We start from the raw sequence: 10,258 nt of genomic DNA, 5'->3' as shown, positions 1-10,258 counted from the left end.
AAGAATACAAAATAGAAGTCTTCATTCTATTAGATGAATACTTAAAGCACAAAGATCTTAGTATAATACTCTTATTAGTATCATACTATGTTAAATAGTGAGTAGGCTACCTTTAAGATAATATTATAACATTTACACCATCATGGTTTTAAAGGAAGAAGAGGATAACGTTTAGATTAAAGAGTTGCATGGTAAGTCAGTTAAATAACACTTCTGTGTGTGTTTAATTATTAAGAGCTGGAACACCTAACAAAATCAGTGTTGTTTGTGTGTAATGCATAAACTAACTGACACAATTGTTCGGCTACGGCCAGAGCAGTAGAATATTTGTATCCTTTTTTACCTTTAAAAAATTGGAATAATTTTGGTGCTATGTGCCTTATGTTTTGCAAATGTTTACATTAGCAGATAAATTGCAGGGTTGTGATCCAGCCCTAATATCAGAGGGCTTAGACAAAAGTACGATTGCTCCACAAAAAATGGGGAAAAGGGAAGCTTTCACAAAAACTCAGTAGAAATACTGCTGTAAAATCGGATGACATGCGTTGACAAATTTATAAAAGAAATTAACTGTTACTTTGCAGCCTTTCAAATCTAAACTTTATTTTGAAAATAACGCTTTTATTTTTTGAGACACCGGAAGACTGATAGTAACTAGCTAGCGGCCCGCCTAATTGAAAGTAGCTAGACTGAGTTTGGAATATTTATAATGTAGCTGTTATTACATGTTTGCTAGCGTTGTCAAACAAACGTGGTTGATTGTCTCAACCTATAGATGGATGCGTTTGAAAATAAGAAGTTGTCTAATAATTGAGACTCTGACGTCGCAACCAGCTTTGCAAAACACGCTTCGTTAGCATGTAAGAGTTAGCTAACGTCAGGTTAGCTTTAACGATGTAAAGCTAGTTGGTAATGTTGATAATTCGGTGGACGCTATCTCGGAAAGGGTTCATTGCTCTTAATTTGGTTACTTTCTACAAAAGTATAGTTTCTAACCTGCATGTATATGCTATAATATGTAAAGTATGGTGTTTGACTAGTGTGCTTTCAAATTCCTGCAATGCTGGGATCGGTAGCAGTGTCGGTCCCATGGTGTAATGGTTAGCACTCTGGACTTTGAATCCAGCGATCCGAGTTCAAATCTCGGTGGGACCTCATCCTTTTAAATTTCGTCCGTATAAAGCCATTTAGGTCGTGTAAATGGAAATAACAATGTAAAATGACTAGATATTCAACGGAGAAATGCTAGGAATGTAACGATAGAAACTGTAAGGCGCCCCTCATTGTCAGACGGTGAACGAAGATGTAGAAAGAAAAACAAACCTGAAAATGGAGGAGATACAAACACAGCACAAATGTAGGCGTGGAAGAGTGCGCCAGAAAAACAGAAATAAAAACCCCTTATTACCACTGAACACTGATGAACGAAATTCGCTTTGGTACTTAAAGTAAGAAGAATAACCTTCAGCAACACACACGCCCATAGTGGTCGTAAAAAATTAAAAAAAAAAATAAATAAAAAATGTAGGCCTATATTTAAAAAATGTGATGACAGGTGGGAATCAAGTGATGCCTTCAGTGTCAGAATCTTTAAATACGTGAATAACTCCACTTTATAAAGTCGTGAATTACAGGAAATATTAACCAGGAAGTATTTATTGCCGAAGAGAGGCAAATACACCAAAATAACATTGCACATCAGATGCCATTCAGCAGAAAATTAAATGTATTTTGGACACCTTTTTACAGAGATGAAGCTACATTTGTAGACTTGATTTGGGAACTATGGGTTGCTGGTTAAAGAAATTCTGGGAATTGGTGAAGTCGCTGGAAAGGTGCTGGTTTACTTCCTGAGGACTGCTGATGTGCGTTAAGAATCAATCTCCATTTGAGGAAGCAATATCTTCTACTTGATGAATTTTAGAACTCGAGCATGCTGAATGTTACGGTGGTGTATTGTATTCACTTGAAAATAAAAAAAATGCTTTACATGCTGTAAAGCATGTGGAATGTAACTAATCTTTCATTTTTGAGTATATGCATCTTTTGCATGTTATGATAAATATCACTATACCAAGTTTTGATCAGAAAAGGCAGTAAACGTGCCAGAAATATTAAAAATTGGGTGTTTAATCCAGATATTCAGCTCTGTCTGGTGTACAGAGAAATCTTATCCTGACATGCCGGATGGATTTGTTTCACACATCCATCTGAAAAACCTTCCATAGATAGCGTTTGGGAAAAGGCAGAGCCTTTGGCCTATTAAGCCTATTAAGGAGGAGATTAGCAAAGACCACATAAAGTATTAGTAGTGATGTCACAAATCTAGCTGTGTAAAAGTTGCAGGTAACAGATGCTCTAAAGATTTTTTCAGATACTTAATGAATTCTGATAATGTGAGTCTGTAAAGACAAACAATGAGACAGACGCTTGTAAATCATTTGATTTTATTACTTAAACTTCCTGTCAAATATTTGACATATTTGCACCATCTCTAAAATATATTACTTCTTTTACATAAAAATCCATTATGAAAAATAATGATTGTACTTAAATCATCTATATACTGTATCAGTTTATAGAAAACACACATACCGAAAAAATGTAATAGAAAACAAAATATCTTTACATAATACCCAGTCTTTGGCTTGAAGTGAAACTCCCTCTTAAACTTAAATCCCTATATGTCTCTTTGAAAGGTCAGGGTCAAACTGTTGTGGATTATTTCTCATGTAAGAATGCTCTGATGCCATGATATTCTAAATGTCAAAAAATAAGTCTTTAAATGATTTGACTTGTAAATATTTTGTCTAAATTGTTTATACTGTCATTTTTTCTGCATGAAAGCAGAGCGCTCTTTTACTTGTGTATAGCGTAATAATAGCTACATAATATTTATATTTTTTAATCATATTGTCTCTGTTAACCTTGTTGCTAAGTTTGGCTTAATACTTAAAAAAACATTTATTTGCCATAGGAAGAAAATGTTGATTGTAAAAAAATGTGTGATGCTACGTTTTAATGCATCCTTTTCCTCATAAATAATCAAAACAACCCTCATTAGATTGCATCAGAAAAATACAATAATACTGATTCACACCTTCATCCATGACTCTGACAATCTACATTATTGAAAACCAGCCTCACCCTATTTCTCTGTTAGTTTAGGATGTTGATATAGAGAATTATTAACACAATAACAGCGCTGTTAATGGACAGCTTGTTTTGTTTATTGTACATTGTGTGAACAGTTTAAACAGGATAATCATTAAAAAAGCTGAACCAAAACAAAACAACCCACTCACACAGTGTTATTTCAATCTCATTTGGCTAAGGATTATAAAGTGAGGTCACCTTTGGCTTATTTGGCTACTCCTTCTCTCAGTGTTTGCTCTGTAACCCGACATTTTAACAATACTTTTCCCTTCAGAGCAGTGATCTGTAATAGAAACAGTCATACAGCCAGGCACAGCAGTGCCACCTGTACAAATACACACACACATCATTAAAAAAGTCAAAATCACATTAAAATCTTCCCCCAAGGTTCCCCTTTAGCCCAGAGTCTGTGCTCTCTCATCTGTGTAGCTGTGGTCCCAGCATGACTTTGTTGATAAAGTTGACAATAGCCACAGCTGGCTGCTCGGGGTCCATCTCTGCAAACAGGTGGCACACGTTCTCTGTGGTGCTGCCTGTCCGCCTTGCCACAAAGCCAAACATCCTGAAGCAGAAAGAAAACAAAAGGCCCTTATGTAGGAGAGAAAACAAGCAGAAAAGATTTTTTGTACAAAAAACTTTGGCCCAAAAATTTTTAGCATCAAATCTAGCTGTTGTGATTGCCATGCAAAGTAGCACATGGAATTTGTCTACAATATCACTTGCTTTAGGAAATAACGCACAGTAAAGCGAGCACTTACTTGCTTGAAGTGCTATCAGAGTTAGTCCACCTGAAGCATGAGTGCACAAAGAGAGACAGACAAGACATTGGAAAAAGTGAACAACCAAGACAAGGAGACTAAAGACTCCGCTCTGACTAGCGGTCTAGAGCATGAAACTGGCAAGCAAATCACAGAGAACTTATATTTACAGATGAGGATAAAATGATTAGCCCACTTTCATTACTTTTAAAGTATTTCCCTATAGCACCTAAACAGAACAAAGAATGTTTAACAGCTTTACATCACATCCTAGTTGGTACGTTAATTTAGTCAAAATTAAAGCTTTCAAAAAGTATTAAAAACTCTTAAATACATGACTGTTAGGTCTTCAATTTTTCTGCTTTTTAAAATTTGTATAATCACCAAACAAGGGTGTAATACTTTTTTCTGCTTTTGAATTTTATTTTATATTAATCACATGTGATGTACTTTGGAAACTCAGATTATTAAAATGAATATGAGTCAACTATAGTGAGCTATACTTTATCAGTTTCAACAGTGAAGTGATAATGGATACAGTAGTGCATCAAACTCAGAGTTAAAGAAAGCTGTAAGTATCCTGAAATGGGCAGTAATGCTGTGTTATGTTTTTCTCAAAACCTAAATGTAGGCTGTTCTACTTTTTAGTTTCAACTGATGCACAAAACTTGTAAAGGGTTGACAGTGATATGGCTACTCTTGGCTGTTAGAAAATAAGACCTTCCTTTGTCAGCTACCTTATGGTAGCAAACCAAGGTATTTTCACTCATATTCTAATCTGAAAATGCTCCAAAAACTTGATATGCATACTAAAACAAGAAATACTACTGGTCTTTTCTATGTTGTCACATTTTTATCCCACATTTAGCACAAAACATAAGAAACTGTGTCCCCGCCAAAAAGGGATAGAAATTTTAGATATGATAGAGACTTAAAATGTATGAAGAAGGGTCTTGAAAAGTGTACTAAAAGTATTGAATTTGATGTCCAATTTTCTGTACCCTGTTTTTTACTTTGCACACAGAAACAAAATTATTTCACAAAAACCAAAAACTAGTAAATTATTAGCCCCCCTGATGCTAATAGTCAGTAGTGTCTTTTTTTTGCTGGATAACAGCCTGCTGTCTCAGGCTTGTCTCCTGAGCAATCCCAGCCCATTCTTCTTAGGTGAAGCTCTTCAGCTCCTCCAGATATAATCTTCTGGCATGGACTTTGGTTTTCAGTTCACTCCACAGATTTTCAGTGGGATTCAACAAGTCTGGGTTCTGTGCAGGCCTGTTAATTATGCTCACTGGTCCTCTGAAGGTAGTTTTTCACCAGGAGCCACAGATGTTTTTGGTTGCTGTTGTGTTGGAAGACAACGTGATGGCCCAGACCCAGTTTTGTTGCTGACTGCTTCAGGTTTTCTTTCAAAATCTCCACATATCCTTCTTTCTTCATGGTTCTTTCCACCTGGACTAGGTCTCCAGTTCCAGATGCACTGAAGCATCCCCACAACATATTCCTCCCACCATCATGCTTCACTGTGGGGATGTAATGGTGTTCTTTAGTTGATACGCCTCCTCCTTCTTTCTCCAACCATTAGCGATGTCTCTATGGCCAAAGAGTCCTAGTTTAGTTTCATCTGGCCAAAGGACACGCTTACAGTACGCATAATCATCCTCCAGGTTGTCCTTACTTCAGTCTGGCTTGAAGGTGTCCCTTCTGCAGAAGTGGAGGTTTTTATTTTTGATCTGCAACGTTACAGTCCATTCCTGTGCAGGGCCCTAGTGACTGTCTTCTTTGAGACTACAATTCCTGACTTGGCTAAGTCATTCACTAGTGTCTTGGCAGTTGTTCTGGGATCTTTAGACACATCTGTCACTATTTTTCTTTTCAGAGTCTTTGAAATCTTTCTCTTCCTACCCCTACCAGGCTTGGTCTGTCCTGTGTGTTTCTCATTGAATTTCTTGATGATACTTCCCACTCCAGTTCTTAACACTTGGAAACCCTGTGATAACTTTGTAGATCCTTCTCCTGCTTTGTGAGCACCAACAATTCTTTTTCTCAGGTCTAAATTGATTTCTTTTGTTTTTGCCATGATGTTTTCTCCAGTGAGAGGTCAAACCCTCACTTACGTTTTTATTCTGTGTGTGAATTGGAAGATACCCCTCAGTTTTAACCTGATTTTACAAGCTTTGAGCATTGTAAAGTTAAAGCACATCACTGAACACAGTGGTTAGTGCTGTGGCTCAAAAAAGCTGGTTCTAAAGGGGGATAGTAACTCTGACTGGTAGATTTTTGGGAAATATTTTTGTTTCTGGGTGCAAAGTAAAATAATGCTAGCATCCAAAATAAAACTTGGTTGTTTGGAAAGCTGTTTAAAAATATGTTTGCTCTGTTCAAAAGCACATGGGAAATATTACAACAAAAAGATATTTTAAATGGGGATAACAATTTGGTCCTCATTTGTATGTAATATAAGTGAAAAAGTTTTTTTTTTTTTTTTTGCAGTAACAGCCAACAAACAATCTGTACCAGCAAACGTAGTCAGCAACCCCCTGTATGAGCATCATATTCTTACTAATATGACACTTTTTGATTAACCCACCTCTTGTCTTGAGGGTCAAGACTGCTAAAGGTCACACTGTTGATTGGATAATGTCTCCTGAAAAATAACCTGTTTAAACACAAACAATATAAAACACTTCAAAGTTAATATCTAATGAATGTATTACAAAAAACAACACTGTTGAAATATAAAGTTACAGAACATCAGGTGTATTTAAACTGTTGTGTCTAAGCTTTCACCTTCTCTTGCTGTCTGTTAGAGTGATGCCCTGAGCGGACACCTTGAAGTGGACCACAGTTGCCACCGGACGCGGACTCAGAGCCAAAGTACACTTAGTTGCCTTGGAAACTGCCTCTGGGCCCGTCAACGACTCAGTTTCCACAGAGTTCAGGTAGAGCACGTTGCAAGCTTGTTAATTAGAAAGATAAGAAAATTTAAATAAAAGACATGCCCTCCTGGGTCAGGGCTTTGAAATATGCGGCTTGTGCAGCCCCTGCTGGTCACATTGGAGACCTGCAACTATTTCACAGCACGTTTCGGCAAGGCGAGGGACATTTACTGTATTTATACAGCACTTTTTAGCAGTACGGCAGTTCAGAGTACCTTACACAAGACATAAAATCATAATGACCCGGGGAAAAAAGGAGCGGTACAAGAAAACATTACAAAAGGTATTGAAACAGACAAGAAATCTGTAAAAAGACTAAAACAAAGACAGAAAAAAACAGCTGAAACAAAACCTAGAATATATCAAGATGGTAAAAAAAGAGGGTAAAAGTACAGTGTAGTGCTGTTATTACAAACATTTAATTGATGGATCCTCTTGCATTGATCAGCTCACAACAGGATCCGCAAAAGCCAAACTAGTTAATGCTTTACCTGCTCCTTGTTTGAGGAGGTCAGCTGCTGTGCTTGTATTTGTAGCGCTCTGAGCCTCCTGAAGCTCCCCAACCAGATCTGAAACGTCATCACAGTCAGTCATTCAGTAACTCCTCTCTCTGACGAATATATCTTACAAAAAGTAGGTTTCTAAGTAGGAATCTAAGCTTAATATACACATTTTTACCTTTTTCTGGTATGCGAAGGGCACACGGCAGAGAGATGGGAGTAATTGAATGCTGGTACACCAGGGCAGATAAACTTCCTGAAATAAAGACAGGAACAGAAAATAAGTAGAACATGTAAAGAAGGCATGCAGGGAAAGACAGTTTTAGGGAAAAAATAAAGGAGGGACTGTATTCAAAAGAAACATTCTCTGTGGTTTTCATGTGTTTCAGTATCTCTTACATGTCTAAATATATTAAATATATTGTGGCAGTTGTGTCTCTCACATGACTGACCGAAATAGGACTCGTTCTGACAGCCCTTGATCTTCACTCCCCGTGGCCCTGTCTCGATGAGGAAGTGTCTCACCAGCTGTTCCAGTGGATCCCCTGGGAGAGAGGGGAGGAGAGGAGAGGTGAGGATAAAAACACGACAGACTTTCTTACAGCAGAACGAACTCCATGAGAAAATACGAACAGAATTACCAACGATCATGTCGCTTTATTTTCATTTAATGACAGTGCCTAAACTGTCATTTTATTTGATCCATTAACAGAATGAAGGCAGAATGCATGCCATTTGTTGTACTGCAAGAGTACCATTAACAGAAAAGCACAGTTACATACACAGAAATGCTTGATGCAAAAATAGGCACAACTGTTACTCTGTTGTTCATTATTATGTATTATGCTTGATTCAACATTTACACTTTATGAAAATATTGTATTATTTATCAAAAAATAGAAATAATTTGGATTTTGAATGCAAAGTAATTTAAACAAAGTGTAAAAGAAAATCATCGATCACATCCTGTTTTAATTTTCATTACTTTGTTTACAAGTATCTACTTCTTGATCCTCTCACCTTGCATCTAAAAACAGGATTTGCAATTAAATGAGGACTATGTTATTGACCATTAAAGCATATAAATGTTAACAAATATGTAGACATAGTTTTCTGAACACCACTATGGTGAAGAGAAAAATTACTGAAGGGTCAGCACTAAAAAATGTCCTTTCAATCTATTTAAATTTCACAATAAGATTTTAATTGCATGCCAGAAAATATTTGAAAAACACATAGAGAAATCTATACATACACAAAACATCAAATATACTATATATATATATATATTACACTTCAAAATATGTGTTCGTTGTGTCTTTAGTACCACCTTACTCTGAATTAAGATAACTTGAAAGGACATTTCTGAGTGTTGACCTTTCAGTTTAGATTTTTTTTTTGGTCGTGCACCTTAAGAAGCTGGATTGTTTGACTGCATGCCTATATTTCTCTACAGAGAAAAATAACCAAAATATTTTTGCACAGCTGAGATTTCACTTGTCCTTGTTGGGTGAACACAGATGTTACTCATTATGATCCAGATGTCACTCATATCGATAAAGAAGGCTATGTAATGTAATGTGCCTTGAAGTTTAGTCTTGTCCTGTTTGATTCTATGTTTACAAAATCCAAAGGGCACCTTTTTGAGGCAGGAAGCACCCCTTCCTGTGTGTTTCTGATATCAAAGAGGCCCACCAGAAGCCACCTCAGTGCTACAAATAATAAATGAGTATTGTATACCTTTGATGCCAATGGTGTTGGCATTAGGAGGTGGAGTGGCCACTTTGAGGGCAAGACCGTAGGCCCCCTGAAAGGAGTTACTGTCTCTGATGAGGAAAGTTCCTGGTTCTTTATCCTTCAAAACAGCTATTGCTACAGAAGACAGATCAGAGTATGCATGTTTTAGTATCCAATAAGAAACAACAATGAAAATTAACAGGTTAAAGCAGAAGGTCAAGCTCCTGTTAGGTTTGATTATTTGATAATCATAAGATCCATGACAAAGACTGTTCATCTATTGTCACAGTTCACTGGTCCCCTCACCTTGGTCTCTGGAGATGCCTGGCTTGTACCAGTACTTGGAGCTGTCCTGGACAAACTTGGCATTGACTTTGATGTCAGGGTCATCCCTACAGCTGAACTGTGCAGAACCCCGTCTCTGCTCCCCCATAGCGGGGGAGAAACTAACATGGTGCGTGGGAGAAGGAGCTGAGGAAACCCGTAGCAGAGAGTTGTGTCCGTTCAGGGATCCTGCTGAGCTTGACAGACGCTTCTTCTCAGGCAGTGGGGGCTGGATGGCTGGGATGGTAATGGCGGTGTACCCGGTGTATGGTACATGGGGGACATTTAGTAAGGGGTAATAATAGGACGCTAAGGGGAAGGTCGGTGTATGGTATCCATCAGGCACAGGAGATGGTGGTTTGGTGTCAGATGAACTGTTTCTGTCTGGTGTCAGTCTTTGTCCTGCAGTATCTGAAGCTGGCGTCAACCGCTGAGGAGACGACTGGAGTTCTGGGGAGCCAACTGGAGAATTTGGGGAGGTGGTGGAAGGGCTAGAGGTGATGGAAGGGTTCACTGATACACCTCTGTTGCTGCTATCAGTGGGAGTATCACAAGGAAGGTTTGAGCCATTGAGTTGCACTTGGACTGGAGCGATGAACACAGTTGCATAGCTTGAAGACTGCAATTGCTTTGTTCCTTCTGTGCTTCCTTGGAGCTTGCCCTCTCCAAGCTTACCATCAGAGCTTGAACTCTGCTCACTCAGTGGTTGTGTGGAGTTTAGGGATAGATTTGAACTTTGGCTTTCTTTTGGTTGTGGTGTCATAGATAGGGCACTATTTGAGTTGGACTCAAGATGTTTGGAGGTTTCTTGGCTTTGAGGAGGGCTATCAGCGGTCACACTTTG

General features: G+C 38.0%; 1 protein-coding gene and 1 non-coding gene across 7 annotated transcripts in view; one reads left to right on the top strand and one right to left on the bottom strand.

Annotated features, from left to right (window-relative positions):
• The first annotated feature begins 1,083 nt into the window (after positions 1 to 1,083).
• On the top strand, positions 1,084 to 1,155 carry trnaq-uug. The gene has a single exon. It is a non-coding gene; the product is annotated as a tRNA-Gln (tRNA).
• A 1,274-nt stretch (positions 1,156 to 2,429) lies between these two features.
• LOC121506479 (tensin-2-like) overlaps positions 2,430 to 10,258 on the bottom strand; it is a 50,336-nt gene continuing 42,507 nt past the window's right edge. For 5 of the 6 annotated variants that reach the window (XM_041782315.1, XM_041782322.1, XM_041782344.1 and 2 more), the window contains 9 exons: positions 9,397 to 10,253; positions 9,094 to 9,225; positions 7,806 to 7,898; positions 7,532 to 7,609; positions 7,345 to 7,422; positions 6,705 to 6,873; positions 6,505 to 6,573; positions 3,915 to 3,944; positions 2,430 to 3,718 (listed from right to left, as the gene is read on the bottom strand). In XM_041782315.1, coding sequence (XP_041638249.1) covers positions 3,574 to 3,718; positions 3,915 to 3,944; positions 6,505 to 6,573; positions 6,705 to 6,873; positions 7,345 to 7,422; positions 7,532 to 7,609; positions 7,806 to 7,898; positions 9,094 to 9,225; positions 9,397 to 10,253 — 1,651 coding nt within the window. In that variant the 3' untranslated portion in view covers positions 2,430 to 3,573. The remainder of the gene's footprint in view (positions 3,719 to 3,914; positions 3,945 to 6,504; positions 6,574 to 6,704; positions 6,874 to 7,344; positions 7,423 to 7,531; positions 7,610 to 7,805; positions 7,899 to 9,093; positions 9,226 to 9,396; positions 10,254 to 10,258) is intronic. The other variant, XM_041782331.1, reaches the window with a different exon arrangement.

Source organism: Cheilinus undulatus, linkage group 3 (genome assembly GCF_018320785.1).
Source record: "Cheilinus undulatus linkage group 3, ASM1832078v1, whole genome shotgun sequence".
Classification (NCBI taxonomy): Eukaryota; Metazoa; Chordata; class Actinopteri; order Labriformes; family Labridae; genus Cheilinus; species Cheilinus undulatus.
This window is presented reverse-complemented; position numbering and strand designations above follow the sequence as displayed.